We start from the raw sequence: 25,636 nt of genomic DNA, 5'->3' as shown, positions 1-25,636 counted from the left end.
GTGCATACGTTATCTTGACAATTTTATATTCGTGAAAAACATCTCACCACAGTTCAATAACGACATTATCGAATGTTTATCATTATGCTTTCTTAATGGTCATAGCAAATGCTTATTTTATTGAAAATTATCTTCTTTTAAAAGAAAAAGGGTAATCATTTTCACAAATTAAAGTAATCATGTGATTTAAGAAAACGATATTGTTAAATTTATCTCTTGTTAAAATTTTGCACTTCATCAATAAATGATCAATTTAAAATTTTTAACCTTTTACCATTACATAAATCCTCATTAATATTTTTTGGTAACATCATAATGTAATTTCTCTTAAGCATCAGACGCTGTACGTAAGGGTTCATTAGTATTATTTAATAAGTTAGTGATTTATATATTGATTTCATCTACATCAATATTTTTGTAATATATCATGAACCGAAATATTTAAAATAGAAAAAGCTTGTTTATTGATTATAATAACAATACTTTATTATATGATACCTTAATTATAATAACAATAATAAAAATATCAGTAATAATGAAGAAATATTGATAAAGTTCTTATGTGAAAAATATCTGATTATATTTCCATTGCTTTCAACGTTATAAAATACAAACAAATACTTTATCATTAAACAAAGTAGAATTCAAGAGTTTTATTTTGGCTTTTTGTAAAAGTCTGTAGATGTTGCAGGAGTGACTACATCAATTATACATAATAATCGAGAATTTAACAAACTAGTGCCGTCAAGCACGCTTCGCGCTCATTTTTAATTTGTACTAATATTCAATTTTATGTGATTAAAATATATTTAAAATATTCAATTTTATCTAATCATAACTATTTATAGACGAAATTAAAAATTCTGAAATATACAGTTTTTCCAATTTATCTCAAAACATTTTCAAGCAATTCACAATGTGATTCAACCAGGTGAAAGGTGACATTATTCAGTAAATTTATACAAAAAACATTCCAATGCGATAATTTGAACCGAAGCTAATGTTAGTAAAAAAAAGTGGAATTTTTTGTTAGCTAAACACGCTTTTACGGTGCCAATTTTAATGTCACATCAGTGCTTGAAAAATGTCTATAAAAACCTTCAAAATTCGGTATTGTCGCTATCTAGAAGACAAACGGGCGGGTGGTAAATTAGGAAGAGTCTCGGACAAGCAACAAAAAACTGACTGACCATGCAAATCATAAAATAGTGCCATTAAGGCCCATGTGCGAGATGAGTGATATTGCACAGAAAAGTCGAGCAGTAAAAAATAAAGTAATTCTCATAAGTCCACGTATTTCAGACATTTAAGACTAAATTTATAATTGGGCTTCAGATAATCGTCGTCTTGTTTTACTGTGGATAGGACCTTTTTATTTTTAAGGTTTTGAGCCGTTCGATACAATCGAACCGAAAGTGCATGATTTGAAAAGAAAAGTGGAGGAGAATGATTGCCTGTCTTTTCGTTGCCACTACAGATATTCTATAGGTGTAAATAGAAATAAGTTTATTTTTGAGTTATTTATTTGTAATACGAGCGAATTTTATGTAAGTGTTATTTGTATTAGGATCGATGCGTAAATCAGAAATGAGGTGAGGATTAAAAGCAACTGTACAACAATATGCGGGAGGGCAATTTTGTATCAATTTGAACATGACGCTACAAAGTTATCGTAAGAATGAAAAAATACGTGTTGTGATATAGAATACGTTGTGACTTTTATATAGAATAATATCGTAGAATTAGAAACTCTTAGAGCTATCTATATGTATTTTTTTTTGCTGAATCCATCTGGAATATTTCAAAACTATATCACAAAGGGATTTTCCTATGATAAGGTATTATTCAACATTTGATCAATAAATATTGAATGCATAAGCATATAGGCTATTATCACAGTGTACGATACCTGGATATTTCTATTCAATACATGAATTTAAGCGGAAGAATTCTTATCTCGTGTGCTTACGGTAAGGCTAGCTCTCTACTAGAAAATATAAAAACCCGTATTTAAAAAAAGTATGTATTTACTTTAACTTCGCTTGATTGAACATGCAAAACATTTTTTAATTTTTAAACACATATTCTTTGAATAATTACGTTTATTTATGACCTCAATGTGTATTCGCTTTCAAATTTAGTGGAATAAGCTTATTAACATAATACAGTTTTCGTATATTTTTATCGCAAAATAATACTTTATATCTTACTAGGATTTCTGACATCAACGCAGAAATAACTCGTGTGAAGAATATTGTCCTCTAAATATTTTTTTCATATCATAAGAAACTTCTGAAACAGGTTAGTATTTTATATTGATATAAAACTAATTTTTACACTGAAGGTTCGATCAACTTTAATTAACTTCTTATAACTGGATTAAATTAATTTCATACTGTACGATACAATATGAATGCTTTATTCAAAACGGATTGTTTAAAAAATTTATTATAACATTATGAATATTGAATGGTCTTAAATATAAAAGGTACTTAAGTAAAGACAAAATTATTTTCCATTATTAAGATGAGTTTCGTTTTAGAACTGTGGTATCAAGAACATTATCTGTCAGAGCAGTATTTGTCTAAAACCTAATATGAGAGTGAGTCAATTGTGAATATTCATACAAATACTTTTTTCAGGCTATACTCATTTACTCGATCATTTACTATTTCTAGCTCCACTGCAAAATATTTGGATGCATATTTTTCATGAGCCTCTGGTTAATGGCTACCCCTGGATTAGCTTTTGAATGGTTGACAGCACCCGAAATATTTGAAAGTTCCATTGCCAGATTATTTTATACAGAAATAAAAGACGAATTGGTGTATATACTTAATATTAAAGCAGAGGTTCTGCCGAACATAAATAAAGAACCAACTAAACGATGTTACTTCAATATAACAAGCCGCCCAGTCAGTACTACAATGAATATTACGTCATTTAGGCAACTTAATAAAGAGCTAATTGTGCTCGCTTGGTACGATGAGATGGCGTATGATAGTAGTCGCCAAACTCACGTTTCAATATTGAACATGAATGATTGTATTAGAACCCACATTAATACGATGATTGAAAATGCTGTAATTGTTCCGTCAGCTAATAATTTAGACATTTTCTTCTATGACTCCAGATATGCTTGCTTACATGTTCAAGAATATGATAGCATACGCCCTATTCATCAATGCTGGTACAGTTATTCTTTGCAGAATATTGGCAGTTTCCCTATAGCAAAAATGATAATGAGATTTAATGTTGATTTTGAATAGTCGAGCATACGCATCGAAAGATTGCCATCCAAAGATTTTGTTGTTCGTGGATTTCAAGACGGGAAATACAAAGTACTGAAGATGAGCTCTTCTAACGGTAAATTTCAGGAACTGGTTTCACTAGAAGATCCTAATCGGACTTTAGAAATGGCTTCCAGAGGCTTGACTTTTTGCTGGAGCCCCAATACTGCCAGCAACAATAAAATTTATTGCAGACAGTTCAATTATAAAAACGAGTTAATTTATTCGACTGAAGCAACGCTTGATGAACCGATAATAATTAAGTACGTGCAATCTGATTATGAAGGACAAATTACTTCCTTGTTTACTAAAGCTAAATGCACAGATATTGAAGATTGCTGGATATTTACACGGAAGAATTTTTATCGCAATGGTACGAATCCCACAGAATCATCGGCTGGTATCAATTGTAAAACACAAAATAGGAATAAAATGGTGTTTTTAGGATTTGAAAAAAATACGGTTAATGTAAGTCAGGCAGTTGTCTGTACTCTGTCTGGCGATTTATTAGATACTAAGTGAAATCGAGATATAGATAGTCATCTATCCAAATAAAGAAAAGCCTAGACATTTTTTTTATTGTTTTATTATTCCTTTTTTCAATAGATCAGTGTATATGGTACGCGAAAAATAATTTAATTAATTAACTGCGATTTGATAAATAAAAAGTAATTATAAATTTGCGGTATTTAGGTTTCATTCTCAAAAATCACAAAAGGATAAAATAAAGGATAAATATTTCATAAAACGATTCACTACTTTGCTGAGTTTAAAATATTCGTGTAAAATCTGAAGGTGTCTTTTTTCGCTAGGAATCTTAGTTCAATCCCTTAAACTATAAATATTGATTCTTAAATTTTTATTCTATTTTAATAGTTTAAACCATAATGGTTTTGCTAAACTACTTTATATGGTTTAATGAAAAGTTTACAAAATTACTTTCTCTTGTTATCGCTGTTATTACTATTTTTTACTATTTCTTTTCCTATTTTTCTGTATGTATGTTAACATCTGAAATATTTATGATTTTGTATATTTAATAATGTCTATATAGTATTTCTGTAAATATATGAGTTCTAGTTGAAAATTTGTTTAATTTGTCGAGATGATTAAAATATATTTATTTTTTTCGTATTATTCTGTATGTGATTTTTAAAATTTTCATTTATTTATTTGTTGTCGCTTTCCTCGATGTGGGTATTAGCGACAGTGAAACAGTGGCACCAAAATTGATTTATCTTATATGCATAACTTGAATGGATACTTAATTTTAACAAGTATATATTTACATTATAAAATGTTAATAGTTTTTGTTTTTTCCACAAATGTAATTTTACCATTAGTGAACGTTATTGAGTAGGATTTTGATGTTGATTTATAAGTTGAGATTTTGTCGTTCATTTTAAAGTTCTGTGCAGTGGAATTATTGCGGATGACGGTTAGAAAAAAAAACCGGCACATGAAAGATTTACATTTGGCGGGGATAGAAATACGTTGAAACCCTCCTGACTATTTAGTTTAGAGAAAAACGCGCAATAAATGTGAAAATGAGCTACGGTCATAAAAAAGTATCGGAGAAGGGACAAGCCTGCTCGTCAAAAATTAATATACGCTGATGTAAATACCGATCCTTTCTGCGGGAATTTGGTGGCTTTCCCTGTACTCTGCCATACGTGCGATATAAAAAGGAAAAAATGTTCCTTTGTGCTTGCGGATCGACGTCGAAAACTTAGTTTAGGAACTAGGGCCGTACGCCAAAGCTCAAGGTACCATAAGTGCCGTGCGCTTCCTCGAGGCTGTTTTGACGACCTGTGGGGGGTCAAAAAGATTAAGGTTCGATGGTAACAAAAGATTTATCCCGAGATTGTTCGTTGACCCATGAGCGAAGCGTAGTTTGAGAGAAAGAAAGTAACAGATAGCGTGGAGGAAGTGGAGCGAACGAAGTCGAGAGTGGACGGAAACGATCCATGGTCGGGGGCGAAGAAGCGGTACGCGCTATGTGTCTGTTTTAAGGCCCGTAAGACCCGTTTATGACGCCGAAGCACCGAGATCGGCGTGGGAGGGAATGAGTAGGGGAATAGTGCACCAACATCGGGAAGAGCAAGCAGATTGATTTACCTTACAGCTTGACGAGACAACTACAGAATTACAAAAAGTCCGGCATTACCGCAGTTGTTGCGTTTTCTTGTTGTATTACTGTAGTAGTTTAACTGGCAAGTCATTGAAGCTGCTTCCTGAGTGGTTGTATTGTTGTTGAAATTATCTAGAAATATTTCGACTATCCTTTCGAATAAAGTGAGTTTATTCTGTATGTGTTGTATGATTATGTTCTGCGAATGTTCTTGTAGTAGTTGAATGATTAGATCTTTACAGGTTGTATGGAATATTGTTTTTTCGGTAAGAGTAGTGTTACTTAAGATTTCTAGAATTAAGATTTCCAGTAAAGGCTGAAGTTTATAATATTTTGGTAGCTTTCGTAAAAAATTTTCTTGAGAGGGTAGAATAGTGGCGGCTCCGATATAGTTTGCCGATGACGTGATTTCTATTTATATATGGAGCGGTGTTAAGGCGAGTCCGGTTTGTTTATGGGTATTATTTTTTTGGTGTGTCAGATTGTGTTATATTCTGTTTATGTTTTTTCTTCTTGCCCATTTGATTGGAGCATGATACGTATGGCAGAAAATCGTTATTGCCTAGTTGATAGCCGCTAAAATAGGTTGTAGCTCGAAAATAAAAGGATTTTCTTTGTCGTGGTTTGTTTTTATCATATATGTTCAAGTATTTTGAGGAGAGGCAATGTGCTTGGGTATTTGGCAAGTGAAGGATTTTGATTGCATAGTTCAGGACTAATTTTTTCTATCTTACAAGGAAAGACAGGAAGGTGTCCGGCACCGATTTTATTCAAACTTTGCATATATGTAGTGTATCAAAAAATATTGAACACGTTTTTCTTAGCGGCTCATACGGTAAATTAGAGAGTAAAAACAAAGTTGCCAATCATATATACTTACCCTACATTTGAGTGTATAAGTTGATGAGATCTTAAATTCAATTTATTATATCTCGGTGAAAAAAGAAAGATATCTGAACGATTAAAAATTTATTTTAAAGGAGAAAGCTCATACTTTAAGATGCATTGATTACTTTTACCGAAAAAATTATCTTATGATGTTACATAACTGTAAGTAGCGAGTTTCCGAAGGTTTCTGTAAAATTTATTGATGTTCGCGTAAGAATACGTCAATCTATACTAGTAAACCATTTAAAAATTACTATTTTTATTATTTTCAATCATACATTTCTTGATCAAATTCTTGCTTTCTGTCGGAAATATAATTTGCAAATATATCTTAAAATTGGAACTTAATTTATTACAACGTACCAAGTCGAAACGTTACAATGGATGTCTGAGAAACATTTCAATTAGAGCGTATATTTTGTCTTAAAGTTATTCTTGTAAGAGCTTTTAGAAATAAACGACATTAAGGAACGTAATAGACGTATTCATTTTCACAGCAAAGTACAAAAAGTACTTAAAATCATTCGAACAGATGTTAGGTAATTTATGTACGATCTTTACGCGAATCCGAGATACTAATTTGAAATTGAATTGGAAAAAGTACTTTTTGTTTAATATGAAGTTGAATATTTAGGACCCATTGTTTTAGAAAGACAATAGACCCTAAAAAGAGTAAGGATCACTTGGCCTGTTCTTGCTATATTAACTTATGCTATATTAATATTTTATCTTGTCACACTATGTTAACAGTATTTCGTTATTGAGTCGTGACTTTTATAGCTGCTTCAACGCTGAATTTTACGACCACCTAAACATTACTTTCATCTATCTTGATAATGTGAAACCGATTTTCTTCAAGCAGTTGATAATGTTGCAAAAACAAATCGACATTTTGTACAGTATTATGCTAACCAGACGTTTCATAATACTTCTGTAAATTAACGGAGACTCACGAACATATGATTAACCATTCGTTAACTGTCACCATGATTCAGTTTCCGGCGTATATTTTCTTGATTAGTACTCGATTATTATCATTGACATTTCTTATATATAAATTTTGGATTAATCGAATCTTTCTAATTTCAGCTCAAGTATTCATTTTGATCAAAGCTGATCCACTTGAGGGTAAACATGTTTTTCCAGTAGAACCTCCACAATTCCCTTTCATTGTGTCACTTAGACAAAAGAGTTTTCAAGATATATTAACCAGTCAACACTTCTGTACCGGTTCACTTATTACACAGAAACACGTTATAACAGCTGCACACTGTTTTCAAGAAAGAATAGAATTTGAAGTCGAAGCGATCGTTTCCCAGCAAAATTGGACAAGGCCCTCCTTGAGTTACGAAATCGATTCATGGTTAACATATAACTCATGGGCTCCAGCAAATGGAAAAACTATCGAGTTTCCAATAAATGATGTGGCAATTGTTAAGGTAAAAAGGTTTTGGTAGATATGATATAGTGGAATATAAGCTTTGATGAATATATTTTCTAGTTATCATTACCGATATGTCACGATGGTATAACACCTGCCCACCTCACGAATTTAAATAACAAACAACTCTACGGAACAAAGGCAATGATAGTTGGCTGGGTAGGCATATATGATAATTCATCTACAATGCACTTACTGCAAGGAAAAGTAACAATATTAAGACCCTCCAAGTCCGAGCATCTGATAAAATTGGTGGCTAATAGGAAAATTAAAGTAAACGAAAATTATCTAGCTACGTTCGCCAAACCATATATACTCGCAAGTTGTGTAAGAGAATTAGCAAATTTTATTTATCAGTACAGGCAAATAATGAATTTCAACGAAAACATATACACTTTAGGGTGATAGCGGTGGACCGCTTTTGGACAACAACAATTTTCTTGTAGGTATCACACGAAGTACATGTCCCAAAATATATTGGGGTGACTTCCCTGAGGAGTTTTTAAATCATTATAAAATTAATCTTCATTCAAGTGTCGATTACTATAGAGAATTCATTGAAAATGTGACTACATTAGCTGAAGTACAATAAGATACCATTTTCCTTATCGATGCCGTAGATATGTACTTTAAAAAATAGATTGTAAACAATTGGAATTGTAATAAAAAGGTATCTACTTGAAGACGCATTAGATAGAAACATTTTCAAATAAAGAAACATTAACTATTCATGATTAACTAAATATTTTACTTTCTTCTTTGTTGATCGTACATTTTCTCAGGGTTAGGTTAAATACGCCATATTATCAGCATATCCGTACTTACTACATTTCTTTAATTTTGTACAAAGTGTCCATTACTATAGTGATTTCATTGAAAATGTAACATCATTGTCTAAAGAACAATGATAACTGTGATAACTATTTAAGTTTGTCTTATCAATGCCGTAGGACTTGACTTTAATAAATATATTGTAGATAATCTGGATTGTAATAAAAAGGTTATTCTCATATGATCTTCTTAAATGTAAGCGAAATAATCTTGTCTGATGTAAATAAATACGTGCTTTCTCAACATATAGCACTACACCATTTCTGAAATAAAACGATTTTCTCTTAAGAACTACAAAAATTATATATTGAAATATATAACAAAGAAACGTTTCTAAAGAGTATTTTACCCTTTCAGAGTCACAGAAGCCACTATAGTGGCTATATATTTCATTTCCCTTTTTCTTAATTTATTTTTCGAAATCATTGGTAAATATAAAGCTTTTAATTTTTGTGATATTGAATTTCTGAAAGTTTAAAATGCTTTGAAATGTTTACATATTTATTCATAATTATTATTGTTATAAATAAAAATATACAAAAAAGAATGTTTTCATGAATCTGATTCGTTACCGGCGAAGCTAGATGATAAACATATACTAAAAATGATCTATCTTAAGGTTTTTGAGGTCGCTGACTACGAATACATAGTCAGATTTTGCAAATTCAAAATGGTGGATCCAATATGACGGTTCAAAAATTAAGGATTTCATGAAATTTAAACAAAAAAAAAAATATATATATATATATGTATATGACTTCGGGGTAATTTATTGCGAATTTCAAATCAGATTTCATAAATTCAAGATGGTGAATTCAATATGGTTGACGGAAAATGTCATGTTTGGCAAAATGAGAACTGAAAACTCATTTTATGGGTTTTTACGGTTGCTGGTAATAAATATTAACTAAGACTTTAAAAATTATATAAATTATACCATTTAGAATGTTCCACTATACATTGGAACAAAAAATAACTGCTGTGAGATATACCATAGGATATCACGAATAAAAGTTACCTCAAGGTAAATAAATGATGACCAAAATAATAAAAATGAATAAATTACTCATACTTACAATCAAAAAAAGCAAAAATACAAAAAATGAGAGAAACAAAAAAAGATAAAAATTAAGAAATTAAACAAAACTTTGCCATAGACGGTCCTAAGCCCATGTATCAAAGGAAGAAGGTGTTTCATAATGAGTTTCAAGTACGTCAATGGAAATGAAAAAATCTAGTCCGAAAAACATTGTAAAAAGAATTCTTAGTGCACATTTAATAGTCAACATTTTCTGTCGGTCATAATGGATCCACCATTTTAAATTTATAAAATCTGACTTCATTTTCATAATCAGCGACCTTGAAAAATTTACGATAGTAGGTCATGATTATGGTGATGACCAAATTACCGTAGGAATTGTGTGACTGAAATTATTTCAAAATCGATGGTCATGCAAATACCAAGTACTCTATGGATATGATGGAAAATATGACAACGTCAGAGAATGATAAGTAGCCTGTTATTTATCTCAACTTGCAAAATGATTCCAGTTTGTTGATCAATCTATTAAAAACTCTGTTTGGAATGAAACTTCATATGAGCATAAACTGTACTATAATAAAAAAGGCGCTTATGCGAAAATAAGTATTGCAGTAAAAGAAATGATAGTTTCGTTATTATGTCGTAACTTTTGTAGCTGCATCAACGGTGACTTTATGATCCATAAAACTTAACTTTCATTCTGCTTAATATTGTGAAAATGATTTTCCTTGTGCTGTTGATAACGTATGCACTTTAGGGTGATAGCGGTGGACCTCCAAGTCCGACCATCTGGTAAAATTGGTGGCTAATCTAAAATATGATATAAAAGAAAATGTTCTGGCTACGTACGCCGAACCATATATACTCCCAAATAATGTAAGAAAATTAGCGAATTTTATTTATCAGCACAGGCAAATAATGATTTTCAACGTCAACATATTACTTTACACTTTAGGGTGATAGCGGTGGACCGCTTTTGGACAAAAACAATTTTCTTTTAGGTATCACACGCAGTATATCTTCCAGAATTAATTGGGGTGACTTCTCTGAGGAATTTTTAAATTATTATAAATTTAATATTCATTCAAGTGTCCATTACTATAGAGAATTCATTGAAAATGTGACGACATTAGCTGACGACAATAAGATACCAATTTTATGCCGTAAATCAATGCCGTAGATCTGTACTTTAAAAAATAGATTGTAAAAAATTGGGATTAAATTAAAAAGGTGTCTGCTTAAAGACGCATTGTATGGCAAATTTTTAAACAAAAGTAACATTAACTATTTATGATCAACTAAATATATTACTTTATTTTTTGTTTATCGCGAATTTCTTCAAGGAATCGTTAAAATACGCCACGATTTGAGAATATTCGTATTTACTATATTTTCTAATAATTTCATACAAAAGTCAAGCATACCATTTAGAAATGGTCATGTTTTTCGATTATACAATATAATTAGTATGATGCTACAATTGTTGAATCTCTATAATATGCATTTTTTCTAATAGACAGTCTCCATCCAAGCTATACGTAAGTATTGTTGCAAATAATTTTTGACATTAGTTAAATGCATATAACTTGTGTTTTCTTAGTATGGTGTGCCTTTTCATTGATGCATGGTTGTTCCACAGGTTCTACAGGTTCAAACTAGGATTTTCGGCAGTAATCAAATCGTTGTTGAGAGAAAAATCGGTTACCATTGTTGGATAGAAACAGTGGTCTTATGGAAATGAATTACGGAAGTGTACGTACAAGTCATAACGTTGGACTGATTTTTCTCTAGAGTTTGTCACTTAATGCGAAATCAAAGTTGATATGAGTATTAATTACACAGATTTTTATTGAAAACCGTAATTTTAATTTAAAATTCGTAAAATGATAACAAAATTCTGTTTATGACAAAGCTTAAAAATATAAAGTTGATGTATTTTTCTCCTCACGTTTCTGACACAAAATAAAATTCAATAATTTTCCTAGTTATATAAATGCTTTAAATAAAACAAATTGATAAAGAAAAACTCGTTCCGAGATATAAAACATAATGCTATTGAAAAACAATTATGTTCAGTCTAGAATACAGATTCCCATTCTGAAGCCCGACTAAATCCCAAATCATCCTAAACCAAAGTCAAAATTTATTTTTGTTCACAAGAAAATTCAAAAATTTTGTAAAATAAATGAGAAAAAATTTATCTTAAAATGATATTATAGCACTTTTGGTTGAGATGTTTGAACTTATAACAAGAAAATCGTATCTTATTGATAGTACTTTAAGATTAGGGGGGGGAGGAGTGGTTACTGATTTGTACTATCAAAAAATTGATTTTCATCAAATGAAGGTGAACACAATGAAATTTTCGCAGAGAATATAAACTACGGATTTAGAATCAATGACTCGGTGTAAGCTAAAAATACAATTTTTTTTCATCACGTTTTTATAGTTTTTAAACGCGCTTTTCTCAAAACCACTTTTTCAAAGTACGGATCCATTGTAACTCAAAAAGTACTCGATCGATGCTTTTCAAATTTAGTATACATATTCTGCATATAAAATATCTGTCTCCAACAGTTAGTATGACAATTTTTTTACATTAAACAGTTTTTCCACTGACAAAATGGTGAAAGTTTTAGTATAAAATCGCTTTTTTCCTTCAAATAACCATAAAAAATTTTAAATCTAAAAAAAGAAAAGTTAAAGACCACTAGGTGTGATACTATAGAAGATTTAATTTAAAATATTCCTTTTTAATTTCAGACAATTTTCGGCTAAGGTATAGTGGATAGCTGAGATACAGCAAATCGTCTTTTTCAAAAGGTGTTCTCGAAGAAGCTCCGTCACCGATTTATTTCTCGATATTTCTAATATGGTCTACGTATGGTTTCCATGAATATAAGCTAGCTACCTTTTCTCATGAAAATGAATAAATGATGGTTTCTCACAAAAATGTTGTTGTTGGATGTAAACCACAGTCATTTGCGGGAAATAATAAGTTTATCTTTGAATCACATAACCTACAAATTAACCTACAAAATATTTCCGAGACTCTTTTAAATCAATTGTAATTAATGGTCATGCAAATACTGATAACTAGATAGAAATGATAGAGAAAGTGCTAAACGTCAGATGATGACAAATAGACTGCAGCTGGTCTTAACTCATAAAATGAATTCAGTTTGTTGATCAATATATTAAAAATCTCCATTTGGAAAAAATGTCGTATGAACATAAACTACACTTTAAAGAAAAGACGAATGTGCGAAACTGAATTGCGTAGTAAAAAAAGATAGTTTCCTTATTATTACGTAACTTTTGTTGAAACATGAACACAGACTTTACGATCAACTAAACTTTACTCGATCCTGCTTAATAATGTGAAAATCATTTCCCTCATAGACAGCTTGTAGTATCGCCAAAAGAAATCGCATCTCCGACAGTATTATGTTGATATGACGTTTCATAATACTTCTACAATTTAACGTAAACTCCTGAACAGATGTTTGACTATTTGTTAACGTTCACCATGATTCAGTTTTCGGCGTATATTTTCTTGACTGGTAATTGGCTATTATTTATCTACATTATATGAAAATTTTGGATTAATAAATCATTCTAATTTCAGCTCAAGTTTTAGTTTTTATAAAAGCTGATCCACTAAAGGGTGAACAGATTTTTCAAGCGGATCCTCAAGACTTCCCTTTTGTTGTGTCATTTAGACAAAAAATGTTGGAAGGACTGTTAGACAGTGAACACTTCTGTACTGGATCACTTATTACGCAGATACACGTTATAACAGCTGCACACTGTTTTGAAGAAAGAATAGAAAGTGAAATCGAAGCGATCATTGTGGGGGAATATTGGATAAGGCCCTATGTCGATCACGGAATTGATTATTGGTTAATATATGACTCCTGGGCTCGAGAAAATGGAAAAGCTATCGAGATGCCACTGAATGACATAGCAATCGCTAAGGTAAAAAGTCTTGATAACTATGACGTAATGGAATATAAACGTTCAAGAATACATTTCCTAGTTATCATCACCGGCAAATCGTGAACATATAACACCTGTCTCCCTCACGAATTTAAATAACAAACAGCTCTATGGAACGAAGGCAATGATAATTGGCTGGAAAGCCATAAATGAGGATTCACTTACAATGGTCTTACTGCAAGGAAAAGTGACGATATTATGTCCCAGTAAATACGAGCGATTGTTAAAATTGGTGGCGAATCGAATAATTAAACTTAACAAAATTTATCTAGCTACGTTCACCGCACCGTATATACTCGCAAGTTGTGTAAGTAGAATTACTACATTTTATTTGACAGCACAAGGTAATAATTATTTTCAACAGAAACATCTGCACTTTAGGGTGATAGCGGTGGACCGCTTTTGGACAACAACCATTTTCTTTTAGGTGTCACACGTAGTACATGTCCCATTTCAAGATGGGGTAACTTCTCTGAGGAATTTATAAATCAATATAAAATTAATCTTCATTCGAGTGTCCATTACTACAGTGATTTCATTGAAAATGTAACATCATTGTCTAAAGAACAATAATAACTGTGATAACTATTTAATTTTGTCTTATCCATGCCGTAGGACTTTACTTTAATAAATATATTGTAGATAATCTGGATTGTAATAAAAAGGTTATTCTCATATGATCTTCTTAAATGTAAGCGAAACAATCTTGTCTGATGTAAATAAATACGTGCTTTCTCAACATATAGCACTACACCATTTTTGAAATAAAACGACTTTCTCTTAAGAACTACAAAAATTATATATTGAAATATATAACGAAGAAACGTTTGTAAAGAGTATATTATCCTTTCAGAGTCACAGAAGCCACTATAGTGGCTATATATTTCATTTCCCTTTTTCTTAATTTATTTTTCGAAATCATTGGTAAATATAAAGCTTTTAATTTTTGTGATATTGAATTTCTGAAAGTTTAAAATGCTTTGAAATGTTTACATATTTATTCATAATTATTATTGTTATAAATAAAAATATACAAAAAAGAATGTTTTCATGAATCTGATTCGTTACCGGCGAAGCTAGATGATAAACATATACTAAAAATGATCTATCTTAAGGTTTTTGAGGTCGCTGACTACGAATACATAGTCAGATTTTGCAAATTCAAAATGGTGGATCCAATATGACGGTTCAAAAATTAAGGATTTCATGAAATTTAAACAAAAAAATATATATATATATATATATATATGTATATGACTTCGGGGTAATTTATTGCGAATTTCAAATCAGATTTCATAAATTCAAGATGGTGAATTCAATATGGTTGACGGAAAATGTCATGTTTGGCAAAATGAGAACTGAAAACTCATTTTATGGGTTTTTACGGTTGCTGGTAATAAATATTAACTAAGACTTTAAAAATTATATAAATTATACCATTTAGAATGTTCCACTATACATTGGAACAAAAAATAACTGCTGTGAGATATACCATAGGATATCACGAATAAAAGTTACCTCAAGGTAAATAAATGATGACCAAAATAATAAAAATGAATAAATTACTCATACTTACAATCAAAAAAAGCAAAAATACAAAAAATGAGAGAAACAAAAAAAGATAAAAATTAAGAAATTAAACAAAACTTTGCCATAGACGGTCCTAAGCCCATGTATCAAAGGAAGAAGGTGTTTCATAATGAGTTTCAAGTACGTCAATGGAAATGAAAAAATCTAGTCCGAAAAACATTGTAAAAAGAATTCTTAGTGCACATTTAATAGTCAACATTTTCTGTCGGTCATAATGGATCCACCATTTTAAATTTATAAAATCTGACTTCATTTTCATAATCAGCGACCTTGAAAAATTTACGATAGTAGGTCATGATTATGGTGATGACCAAATTACCGTAGGAATTGTGTGACTGAAATTATTTCAAAATCGATGGTCATGCAAATACCAAGTACTCTATGGATATGATGGAAAATATGACAACGTCAGAGAATGATAAGTAGCCTGTTATTTATCTCAACTTGCAAAATGATTCCAGTTTGTTGATCAATCTATTAAAAACTCTGTTTGGAATGAAACTTCATATGAACATAAACTATACTATAATAAAAAAGGCGCTTATGCGAAAATAAGTATTGCAGTAAAAGAAATGATAGTTTCGTTATTATGTCGTAACTTTTGTAGCTGCATCAACGGTGACTTTATGATCCATAAAACTTAACTATCATTCTGCTTAATATTGTGAAAATGATTTTCCTTGTGCTGTTGATAACGTCGCAAAGGTAAATCACCATTTTTCACAGTTATGCTGATATGGAGTTTGGTAATATTATTACATTTTAACGAAGATTACGAAATAAATGATTTAATATTCGAGAACGGTCGTCATGATTCGATTTTCAGCGGGTATTTTTTTGATTGGTACTAGACCCTTACTCATCTACATTAATTATACAAAAATTTTAAACTTGTTAAATTATTCTGATTTCAGCTCAAGTATTCGTTTTTATGAAAGCTAATCCACTAGTGGGTGATCATGTTTTTCCAGCGGATCCTCGTGAATTTCCTTTTATTGCATCAATTAGACGGAAATTTCCGGAGGAACAGTTGAACAGGAAGCATATTTGTACTGGAGCACTTATTACGCAGAAACACATTATAACAGCTGCACATTGTTGTCATTTTATACAAATGCATGAAATCGACGTGATCGTTGCTGAGGAAAATTGGACAACGCCCAATTTCATTTATGAAATAGATTCATGGATAACATACAATGCCTGGGCTCGAGCAACTGGAAAAACTATAGAGTTTTTATCCAACGATGTCATGATTATTAAGGTAAACGGTTTTGAGAACTAAGTTCTAATGGAATATAAACGTTGAAAAATGTGATTTTCAGCTGTCATCGCCGGTAAATCGCGAAGTTATAACCCCAATCAACATCACGATTTGGAATGAACAACAACTCCATCGAACGAATGCATTCATGTTTGGCTGGAATATCTCAAGTGTAAATTCAGGCAATATTATGTTAGTCAAAGGACAAGTGACAATTTTAACTAACCGCGCGTACGAACATCGATTAAGATTGATGACAAATGAACATCATGAAATAACGAAAAATTATCTAGTTTCGTCTGCTGATCCATATATACTCTCAAGTTGTGTAAGTGACAACAAATTTTATTTTACTTCAGGCAAATGATAACTTTCAATAGAATCATTTATATTCTAGGGTGATAGCGGTGCACCTCTTGTGGACAAAGACAATGTGCTTTTAGGAATTACACTGGGTACATGTCCGACTGTGGGATGGGGTAACTTCTCTCTCGAGTTTTATAGACAATATATTATTAATCTTCACGTGAATGTCTATTATTATAGGGAATTCTTTGAATATGTGATAACATTGTTCGGAGAGTAATAAAATATCATCTAATTTTTTCGTATCAATATCGTAGAACTTTAATTTAAAAAATATTAAATAAAAAAGTTATTTGGTGAAGACTTATTTGACAGCAATTCTTACAAAGGGATAAAATATTGACTATTCACGATCAGCTGTAGTACATTGCACGTATTTTATAGTACATTATAGAAATAGAGATTCAAAACATCTCCTAAGCTATAGCTCGTGCAAATCACAAACTATGGGATTATTGTGTTAGTTCCTGGAATGTATATCATATTTTTCATATTTGGGTGGCGGAAAGAAAAAATTCCCGCCTTGCCAAGGGACGAAAATTTGCATTTTCCGCTCGTTGACACGAAATAGTAGATTACGCACCTAGACCGAGAAAGTATTGGTCCGACTATAGCACGTGAAAATTAATAATCGAGATGACGTCGTGGTTGTCAAATACGTTCTATGAGCTTACTAATTTTCCGACCTTGGTGCATATACAATTTTTTCATATAGCAGAGCCTGCACTGGATGATATTGCAAACCAAGCGAAGCGAGCATTATAATATTTTTCTTTTACTCTACTAAAGTAATAAATTAATTAACGCCTTCACAATTGAGACACAAGAGAAATGTTAATTCTGAATAATTTATTTATTTGGTACGCAGGATACAGCAAGTTTTGGTGTTCTTCATCATTGAGTCTGTAAATATTGAAAGTATGAATTTTCAGAGTTTTTTCACATTACAACAACTGCATATTTCTATTCAATGTATGAAATCAAGGAACACCGGAGACATGTACGTTCATGTGTTTATCGGCCAGTCTCTTTCTCTGCCAAAAAGTTTTAAGACACGTATTCTAAAAAAGTATGTTTTTACTGTTATATCGCTTGATTGAATATGAACAAAACAGTCTTAAGTTATTGGTATATATACTGAGAATAATTACGTTTCTTTATGACATCAATATTTATTCGGTTTGGAACGTAGTTGAGTAAGCGTCAGAGTGATTCGTGCTATTTCATACCATAAAACAGTTTTCATATATTCTTATCGCAAAGCAATACATTAAAACTTACTGCATGTTCTAACTCCAACGCTGAAATTACTCTGGTGAACAATATTGTCTCTTAAATAGTTTTTTCACATTATAAGAACAAATAGTTTTTTCATATTATAAGAATATTCTGAAGCAAGTTAGTATATTATATTGTGACACAAAACTATGTGTTACCCTAACCGGTCGATCGATTTCCATTAATTTCTTATTACTAGATCATATTATTTAATGCTGTACGAAACGTTATTAATTTTTCTTTCAAAACGGATTATTAAATAAATATTTATTTAGTAAATTATGAATATTAAATTGGCATAAATACGAAAGATATCGAAAAAAAAAGTTTATTTTCAATTCTTGAGGTAAATTTAGTTATAGAATTGGTGCATCGAGAATGAGGCAAACGTGTTCATAATCAATCAGAGCAATGGTTGCATAGAACTTAATATCACAATGAGTCCATTTTCAATATTTGTTGAGCTAAATTTTTAATGTTATACTCATTTTATCGATAATTTATTATTTCCAGTTTTACTTATGCAAAATGTTTGAATACGCATTTTTCATATGCCTTTGGTTAGTAGCTACCCGGGATTAGCTTACGAATGGTTGACAGCACCCGAAATGTTCAATTATACCCTTGCCAGAATATTTTACACAGAAAGAGAACATAAATTGCATCATGTACTCAGTCTTAAGGAAGAAACTCTGCTGTTCACAGCTAATTTCCCAGATAAACAGTGTACCTTCGATTTAGTAAGCCGCCCGACTGCCACTGCAATGAATATTAGTTCATTTAGGCAGCTCAATAAAAATCTAATTGTGCTTTCTTGGTACGAAAAATTGGCGAACGATTATTATCACCAAACCAAAATTACAATACTAAACATGAATAATTGTGCTAAAATTAACCTTAATACCTTGATCGAAAATGCTATTATTGTTCCGTCGACTGATAGTTTGGGCATTTTCTTCCGTGACTCTAGATATCCTTGTCTACTTATAAAAGGTAAAAATGATACGTGCTCTATTTATCAATGTTGGTACAGCTATCCTTCAGAAAACATTAGCAGAATCCCTACAACAAGCTTAATAATGGGATTTCTTGCTGATCTTGATTGGTCGAGCATACGTATCGAGCGATTGCCATCCAAGGATTTTGTTGTTTGTGGATTTTACGGTGGAATCTACAAAGTACTGAGGCTTAATCATTCTAGTGGCAAATTAAAGGAATTAATGTTACTACGTAGTCCTAATCAGAATTTACAAATGGCTTCCACAGGCTTGACATTTGGTGGACCTACAATTCTGGCAGTGAGAAAAAAATTTATTGCAATCAGTTCAATGATCAAAATAAACTAGTTTACTCGACTGAAGCATCGTTTCACCAACCTATGATAATTAAGTACGTGTAAACTGACTATGAAGTACAGATTAGCTCCATAGTTGTTAAAGCTGAGTGCACAGATATTAGAGATTGCTGGCTTTTTAAGCGGAAGAATTTTTATCGCGGATATAATATGACTTTAGATAATGAGCGTGTCATCGATTGTAAATCACCAAACAGGAATCATGTGGTGATTTTCGGATTTGTAAAAAATAGTAACAGAATGGGCGTGATAATTATCTGTACTCGGTCAGGGGATGTGTCAGGTACTCAGTGATATTGTGAGTCATTCACATTGTATATGAAGTTACACACAACTTCGGTTAACAGTTTGAAATCGCTTTTGCATATCTAAATCAAATAAAGAAAAACCTAGAATTTTATTATTTTATTTTTTCTTTTTTTAAGAAATCAGTTCATAGGACACGTGAAATACAATTTAATTAATAAGTTGCGATTTCATGTTTATGCCTTTTCATATTTGGATTTGCAAAAAATGTACGAAATGACGATAAGGAAGTTTTGTTCTGAAAAATTACAGTGTTCTTCGCTGTAATTATACCTTTACTTTGCTAACTTAAAAATATTCAAGTTGAATGTGAAGATAACTTTTTCTATTACAAATGTTAGTTTTATTTTCTTCAATAGCAAATATACCACATACAGCAAACAATTCTATGCTTTGAAAATCCGTCTATATTAGTTGGTAAAGAGAAACTTGATTAAAATTATATTTATGGATATCCATTTATAAAAGCGACGAGCAAGCGAATTAAACTCTAATCATCCAAATAAATCGAACCGTCAACTATGCCGTACAATTATATTTTCTTTACTCTTTAACATATTTAACATATTTAGTTTACGATTCAAAACTTTTTGTACAATATCCTCATATCAATAGATTTATTTTGTTGAAAAATATTAGAAGTCAGCTCATTTGGGACAGTACTTTCCATAAACTAAATTTTTAAATTTTCACTTTTAGTAATCAACGTTATTGTTATTTTTTATCTACTTATCTGTCATATTTTTTACTTTATATTTACATTTACAATTTTTTAAGATATTATATATTCTTTATTGTTGATTATATTTATTTAAAGCTAAACTTGATAACATAAATATTCAATAAATCTATATATCCTGAGAAGAAATGTAATTTAAGTGAATTAAGAATATTTTACCACATTATTTTAAAGTTAGAATGTCGGGTGGATGTGGAGTTTATGTTTTTTGTTATACCTACGATTGTCTTATTTTTTATTCATTTAATTCATCATTAGTAAGTTGACCCATTTACTAGCACCGATTTGCTACTTTTGCTATCAATTCGCTTATACATTCCCACTACATGCCGTTACCGGTGTTGGATTAAGATAGTTTTTCCTCCCCGAACCACTCAGTTCAGATCGTACAAGAGATGTTTAATATCCATACAACGGCAATTCACGTCTTGCCACTATATCAATATTCCACACCTCTTGTAGGATCTGAACTGAGCGGTTCGGGGAGGAAAAACTATCTTAATCCAACACTAGCCGTTACAAATAGTTACCCACGTGACGTTAGTTCAGTCAATCAGATCACGAATAAGCTGACTTCACTTTCAGAGCTATCTCTTTTTTTATAAGAGAAATTTCAATTCGTCATATGCCCACTTGAAATTTTTTACATAAAAAAATTCATTACTCGACTAAAAGCACCTAAAAGTCTCATCAGGGCAACAATTGAAGGTCTTGAATAGCACTACATGACTTTCAGGTTTTGTAAGTCTTACAATCGAGCAAATCTCTTGCGATGAAAAGTTTTCCCCTTCAACAAAATTTTATATAGTTTTCAAACGACGATTTTTCGGTTTTAATAAAAGAAAAAGGTTTATAAATAGATACAATTATTGATACAATCTTAGACTATTCATTCATATGATGTAAAGGAGGCTTTTTGAAGATTTAGATACCCTAAAGTACGAGAAACACCAATTCTTTTTAATTTTTTGTCCTATTTTAACCTATACCAAGTAGATAAATGTTAATTATATATAAACAATACATGAAAAATATTGTGAATGATAGTTCTAAGTCTTATCTACCATTGTAATGCCTCAACGCGCGATAAAGTAGTCAGCTTTACAAATAATCTGATTTTGACAATTTTTCATGAATTTTATGAATTTTTGTGTTCACATTTATGTTTACAGTGTATTGCCGAACGTTTCTTCTACTTTATGCTTTCTCACATAGTAAAATAATTTCTAGGTTCACGCATTCTGACTCACCTTTCTGACTCAGATAAATATTTTATTTAGAGTACTTTATTCTTTTTGTATTGGCGTCAAACTGACGCACCTGCCGCCGGTTAGAATTCCATCAACTCCGATTTACGACCGGGCACCTTCGAGTGCTATGCACAATAAGCCGATCAATTGACCGCGTTCAGATGTTTGGTTTCCGAGATTAAGCAGCGTTTTCGACACTGACGGCTATGCGCTCGGCTCTGCGTGTTAAGCTGATAATATAAATATAACTTAGTATTTAAGAATAAATATATAAGAAATGCCAGCATTGATGAAGTGTAAAGTTTCAGAAAGCACACATTTAAGTATGGAATAAATGAAAGATAAAATTAAATTAAAACGCGGCAAATATATTAAAGCAGTGTACGCAACTGACTGTAGATCGTAATTTAAAGTATATTAAAGTAAACGATTGGTAAAAAATGGAATTACAGAAGAATGATAAATTTTTTGACTTTACGTGAGTCTGTCGGGCGCTTGAACAACTGCGACCAAAACTCCGTATAGCTGATTCCGTCCTATAAGCTCACCTCACGCGCATAGGCCGTGGAACGCATATCAGATGTTTCTAAATACAATTGCTGATCAAATCGAGGGATTTTCGATCGATTACAATGATGGCGGCGGTGATGTGAGGTGGGGGGCTATGAAGCTTTACCAGAACCGAATCAGAAAAAAGGCGAGGACAGAAAAAAAGGTGGCCTTTTAATTGGTCCAGCGCAGAGGAAAGTGACGCTCACGGCTCTAGGGCCTGGGGTGGGGCATTAAGAGTGGGGGCGAGAAAATTCTCCCGAACTGCACACGGAAAAAAATTAGAAAGTTTTGGGCCATTGAAAAGGCAAGTTGCTTGTGCTTATCTAACGTGCACTATGATTTCGGATCGCCGTAATTTAAGTCACTCTGTTGAGCATTATTTTAGATAACTATAATTTTTAAATTTATAAGTTTCCAGCGTTATGCTTCGCTTAATTCACGCGAGTGCACCACATTTGTTTATTTAGATTATTTTAAATTAATCTCATCGCTGTGTTTAATTTTTAAGGTCATTTAGTAGTTTCTTTCATCAATACAAACGTACTAGTCATGCTATATCCAATCACTATCATTTTTTTCTTTTTTTTTGAGAATATTACAAACATCAGACTGTTTATTCAAACAGTTTTTTCTCGAAAGGAAATGACGCACGATCGTAAACTATTCGCTAACAAAAAAGGCAAATATGCAAAAATAAATGTCAGTATGTCAACAGTATTTCGTTATTGTGTCGTGACTTTTGTATCTGGTCCAACGCTAAATTTTACGACCACCTAAACATTACTTCCAGCTATTTTGATAATGTGAAAACGATTTTCTTCAAGCAGTTGATAATGTTGCAATAACAAATCGACATTTTGTACAATATTATGCTAACAAGACGTTTCATAATACTTCTATAATTTAACGGAGACTCACGAACATATGATTGACCATTCGTTAACTTTTACCATGATTCAGTTGCCGGCGTATATTTTCTTGATTGGTACTCGATTATTATCATTGACATTTCTTATATATACATTTTGGATGAATCGAATCTTTCTAATTTCAGCTCAAGTATTCACCTTGATCAAAACTGATCCACTTATAGGTGAACGTATTTTTTCAGTGGATTATCGACAATGCCCTTTCGTTGTGTCACTTAGACTAAAGTATATTGAAGGAATATTAGCCTATCGACACTTCTGTACCGGTACAGTTATTACGCAGAGACACGTATTAACAGCTGCACACTGTTTTAATAATAGAACAAAAGATAATATCGTGGTGTACCTTGTCGGGTATAATCGGACAGAGCCCTATGCAACTCGGTATGAAATCGATTCATGGTTAACATATGACTCGTGGGCTCGAGCAAATGGAAAAACTATCAAATTTTTCACAAATGATGTGGCAATTATTAAGGTAAAAAGTTTTGGTAGATATGATATAGTGGAATATAAACTTTGATGAATATATTTTCTAGTTATCATTATCGGTAAATCGCGATAGTATAACACCTGTCCGCCTCACGAATTTGAATAACAAACAACTCTATGGAACAAAGGCAATAATAATTGGCTGGCTAGGCCTATCTTATAATCCACCTGCAAATTACTTAATGCAAGGAAAAGTAACAATATTAACACCCTCCAAGTCCGACCATCTGGTAAAATTGGTGGCTAATCTAAAATATGATATAAAAGACAATGTTCTGGCTACGTACGCCGAACCATATATACTCCCAAATAATGTAAGAAAATTAGCGAATTTTATTTATCAGCACAGGCAAATAATGATTTTCAACGTCAACATATTACTTTACACTTTAGGGTGATAGCGGTGGACCGCTTTTGGACAAAAACAATTTTCTTTTAGGTGTCACACGCGGTACAACTCCCAATATTACTTGGGGTGACTTCTCTGAGGAATTTTTAAATTTGTATAAAATTAATATTCATTCAAGTGTCCATTACTATAGAGAATTCATTGAAAATGTGACGACATTAGCTGAAGACAATAAGATACCAATTTTATGCCGTAAATCAATGCCGTAGATCTGTACTTTAAAAAATAGATTGTAAAAAATTGGGAATAAAATAAAAAGGTGTCTGCTTAAAGACGCATTGGATGGCAAATTTTTGAACAAAAGTAACATTAACTATTTATGATCAACTAAATATATTACTTTATTCTTTGTTTATCGCGAATTTCTTTAAGGAGTCGTTAAAATACACCACGATTTGAGAATATTCGTATTTAATACATTTTCTAATAATTTCATACAAAAGTCATGCATACCATTTAGAAATGGTCATGTTTTTCGATGATACAATATAATTAGTATGATGCTTCAATTGTTGAATCTCTATAATATGCATTTTTTCTAATAGACAGTCTCCATCCAAGCTATAGTAAGTATTGTTGCAAATAATTTTTGACTTTAGTTAAATGCATATAACTTGTGTTTTCTTAGTATGGTGTGCCTTTTCATTGATGCATGGTTGTTCCACAGGTTCTACAGGTTCAAACTAGGATTTTCGGCAGTAATCAAATCGTTGTTGAGAGAAAAATCGGTTACCATTGTTGGATAAAAACAGACGTCTCATAGGGATGAATTACCAAAGTATTCTTACAATCATTGACGTTGAAATAATTTTCTTGACGAGTTTGTGGTTCATTACGTATTAAGAATTTATATAAGTATTATTTGCTCAAATTCCTATCGAAAAACGTAATATTAACTTGAAATTCTTAAAAATATAACATAGCCCTATTCATTGTACAACTTAAAAGTATAACGTTCTTATTTTTTCCTCCTCACGTTTTAGATATAAAATTTATAAATTTTCCTAGTTTTATAAATTCTTTAAGAGTAAGTTCTTTTAATGGTAAAAGTATTTTCTACTTTTACCATTAAAAGTAGAAAATCAATAAATAAAAATTCGTTCTGAAATGTGAAAAATAGTGTTATTTAAAAATGGCTCCGTTCATTTCCGAATTCAGATTCCCATTCCAAAGCCTAATTTAAATCTTAAATCTGAATCTCGAACCAAAACCAAAATTAATTTTTGTTCTCAACTAGTTAGTAAAACAAATGAAAAATAAATCCTATACAAACGATAACATTACGGGACTCTTGATGGAGATGTTTGAACTTATAACAAGAAAATCTTACGCTATTGAAAGTACTTTAAGATTGAGAAAAGTCAATTATTATATCTATATTAGAAGAAAATTAACATTGTAATGACAACTTAAAAAATCCGCTCTTGTCTGTCTATGGTTTTCTTAAATAATAGCAAAGTTACCTTTCCTGGTAGAAATGAATAT

The 25,636-nt window shown here is 31.3% G+C and overlaps 5 protein-coding genes across 8 annotated transcripts in view; 4 read left to right on the top strand and 1 right to left on the bottom strand.

Annotated features, from left to right (window-relative positions):
• Positions 1–25,636, bottom strand: part of LOC131667878 (ammonium transporter Rh type B-B) — a 63,356-nt gene that overhangs the window by 7,376 nt on the left and 30,344 nt on the right. The window lies entirely within an intron of this gene.
• LOC131667881 (trypsin-like) lies at positions 7,249–8,459 on the top strand. The gene is made up of 4 exons (XM_058941620.1): positions 7,249–7,329; positions 7,399–7,748; positions 7,811–8,077; positions 8,151–8,459. The coding sequence occupies exons 1-4, from the start codon at positions 7,269–7,271 to the stop codon at positions 8,340–8,342; spliced, it is 870 nt and encodes a 289-aa protein (XP_058797603.1). The 5' UTR covers positions 7,249–7,268; the 3' UTR covers positions 8,343–8,459.
• LOC131667880 (serine protease 30-like) lies at positions 13,033–14,524 on the top strand. The gene is made up of 4 exons (XM_058941619.1): positions 13,033–13,186; positions 13,252–13,601; positions 13,663–13,929; positions 14,004–14,524. The coding sequence occupies exons 1-4, from the start codon at positions 13,126–13,128 to the stop codon at positions 14,193–14,195; spliced, it is 870 nt and encodes a 289-aa protein (XP_058797602.1). The 5' UTR covers positions 13,033–13,125; the 3' UTR covers positions 14,196–14,524.
• Positions 15,911–17,134, top strand: LOC131667883 (serine protease 41-like). 2 transcript variants are annotated; one of them, XM_058941623.1, is made up of 4 exons: positions 15,911–16,041; positions 16,127–16,476; positions 16,538–16,804; positions 16,874–17,134. In XM_058941623.1, exons 1-4 carry the CDS (start codon positions 16,023–16,025, stop codon positions 17,060–17,062), a joined length of 825 nt encoding a protein of 274 aa, XP_058797606.1. In that variant the 5' UTR covers positions 15,911–16,022; the 3' UTR covers positions 17,063–17,134. The 2 variants fall into 2 exon arrangements, with proteins under 2 accessions (XP_058797606.1, XP_058797605.1); XM_058941622.1 differs by having other exon boundaries at positions 15,917–16,056.
• Positions 23,169–25,309, top strand: LOC131667879 (mite allergen Eur m 3-like). 2 transcript variants are annotated; one of them, XR_009302226.1, is made up of 5 exons: positions 23,169–23,306; positions 23,376–23,728; positions 23,790–24,056; positions 24,136–24,717; positions 24,819–25,309. XR_009302226.1 is itself a non-coding variant. In XM_058941618.1 (4 exons), exons 1-4 carry the CDS (start codon positions 23,246–23,248, stop codon positions 24,358–24,360), a joined length of 906 nt encoding a protein of 301 aa, XP_058797601.1. In that variant the 5' UTR covers positions 23,169–23,245; the 3' UTR covers positions 24,361–25,309. The 2 variants fall into 2 exon arrangements, 1 of the variants encoding a protein (XP_058797601.1); XM_058941618.1 differs by having other exon boundaries at positions 24,136–25,309.

The sequence above is a fragment of the Phymastichus coffea genome, unplaced genomic scaffold (assembly GCF_024137745.1).
Source record: "Phymastichus coffea isolate CEN01 unplaced genomic scaffold, Cenicafe_Pcof_1.1 PCOF00071, whole genome shotgun sequence".
NCBI classification, from domain to species: Eukaryota; Metazoa; Arthropoda; class Insecta; order Hymenoptera; family Eulophidae; genus Phymastichus; species Phymastichus coffea.
Note: the sequence above shows the minus strand (reverse complement) of the source record. Positions and strands in the feature narration are given on the sequence as shown.

Coding starts and splice junctions, on each gene's coding strand:
- LOC131667881 (XM_058941620.1), top strand. CDS start 7,269: ATGATTAACCATTCGTTAACTGTCACCATGATTCAGTTTCCGGCGTAT. Junction 7,330..7,398: donor GGCGTATATTTTCTTGATTA/GTACTCGATTAT, acceptor TTCTAATTTCAG/CTCAAGTATTCATTTTGATC. Junction 7,749..7,810: donor ATGATGTGGCAATTGTTAAG/GTAAAAAGGTTT, acceptor TATATTTTCTAG/TTATCATTACCGATATGTCA.
- LOC131667880 (XM_058941619.1), top strand. CDS start 13,126: ATGTTTGACTATTTGTTAACGTTCACCATGATTCAGTTTTCGGCGTAT. Junction 13,187..13,251: donor GGCGTATATTTTCTTGACTG/GTAATTGGCTAT, acceptor TTCTAATTTCAG/CTCAAGTTTTAGTTTTTATA. Junction 13,930..14,003: donor CGTATATACTCGCAAGTTGT/GTAAGTAGAATT, acceptor TCTGCACTTTAG/GGTGATAGCGGTGGACCGCT.
- LOC131667883 (XM_058941622.1), top strand. CDS start 16,023: ATGATTCGATTTTCAGCGGGTATTTTTTTGATTG. Junction 16,477..16,537: donor ACGATGTCATGATTATTAAG/GTAAACGGTTTT, acceptor TGTGATTTTCAG/CTGTCATCGCCGGTAAATCG. Junction 16,805..16,873: donor CATATATACTCTCAAGTTGT/GTAAGTGACAAC, acceptor TTTATATTCTAG/GGTGATAGCGGTGCACCTCT.
- LOC131667879 (XM_058941618.1), top strand. CDS start 23,246: ATGATTGACCATTCGTTAACTTTTACCATGATTCAGTTGCCGGCGTAT. Junction 23,729..23,789: donor ATGATGTGGCAATTATTAAG/GTAAAAAGTTTT, acceptor TATATTTTCTAG/TTATCATTATCGGTAAATCG. Junction 24,057..24,135: donor CATATATACTCCCAAATAAT/GTAAGAAAATTA, acceptor TTTACACTTTAG/GGTGATAGCGGTGGACCGCT.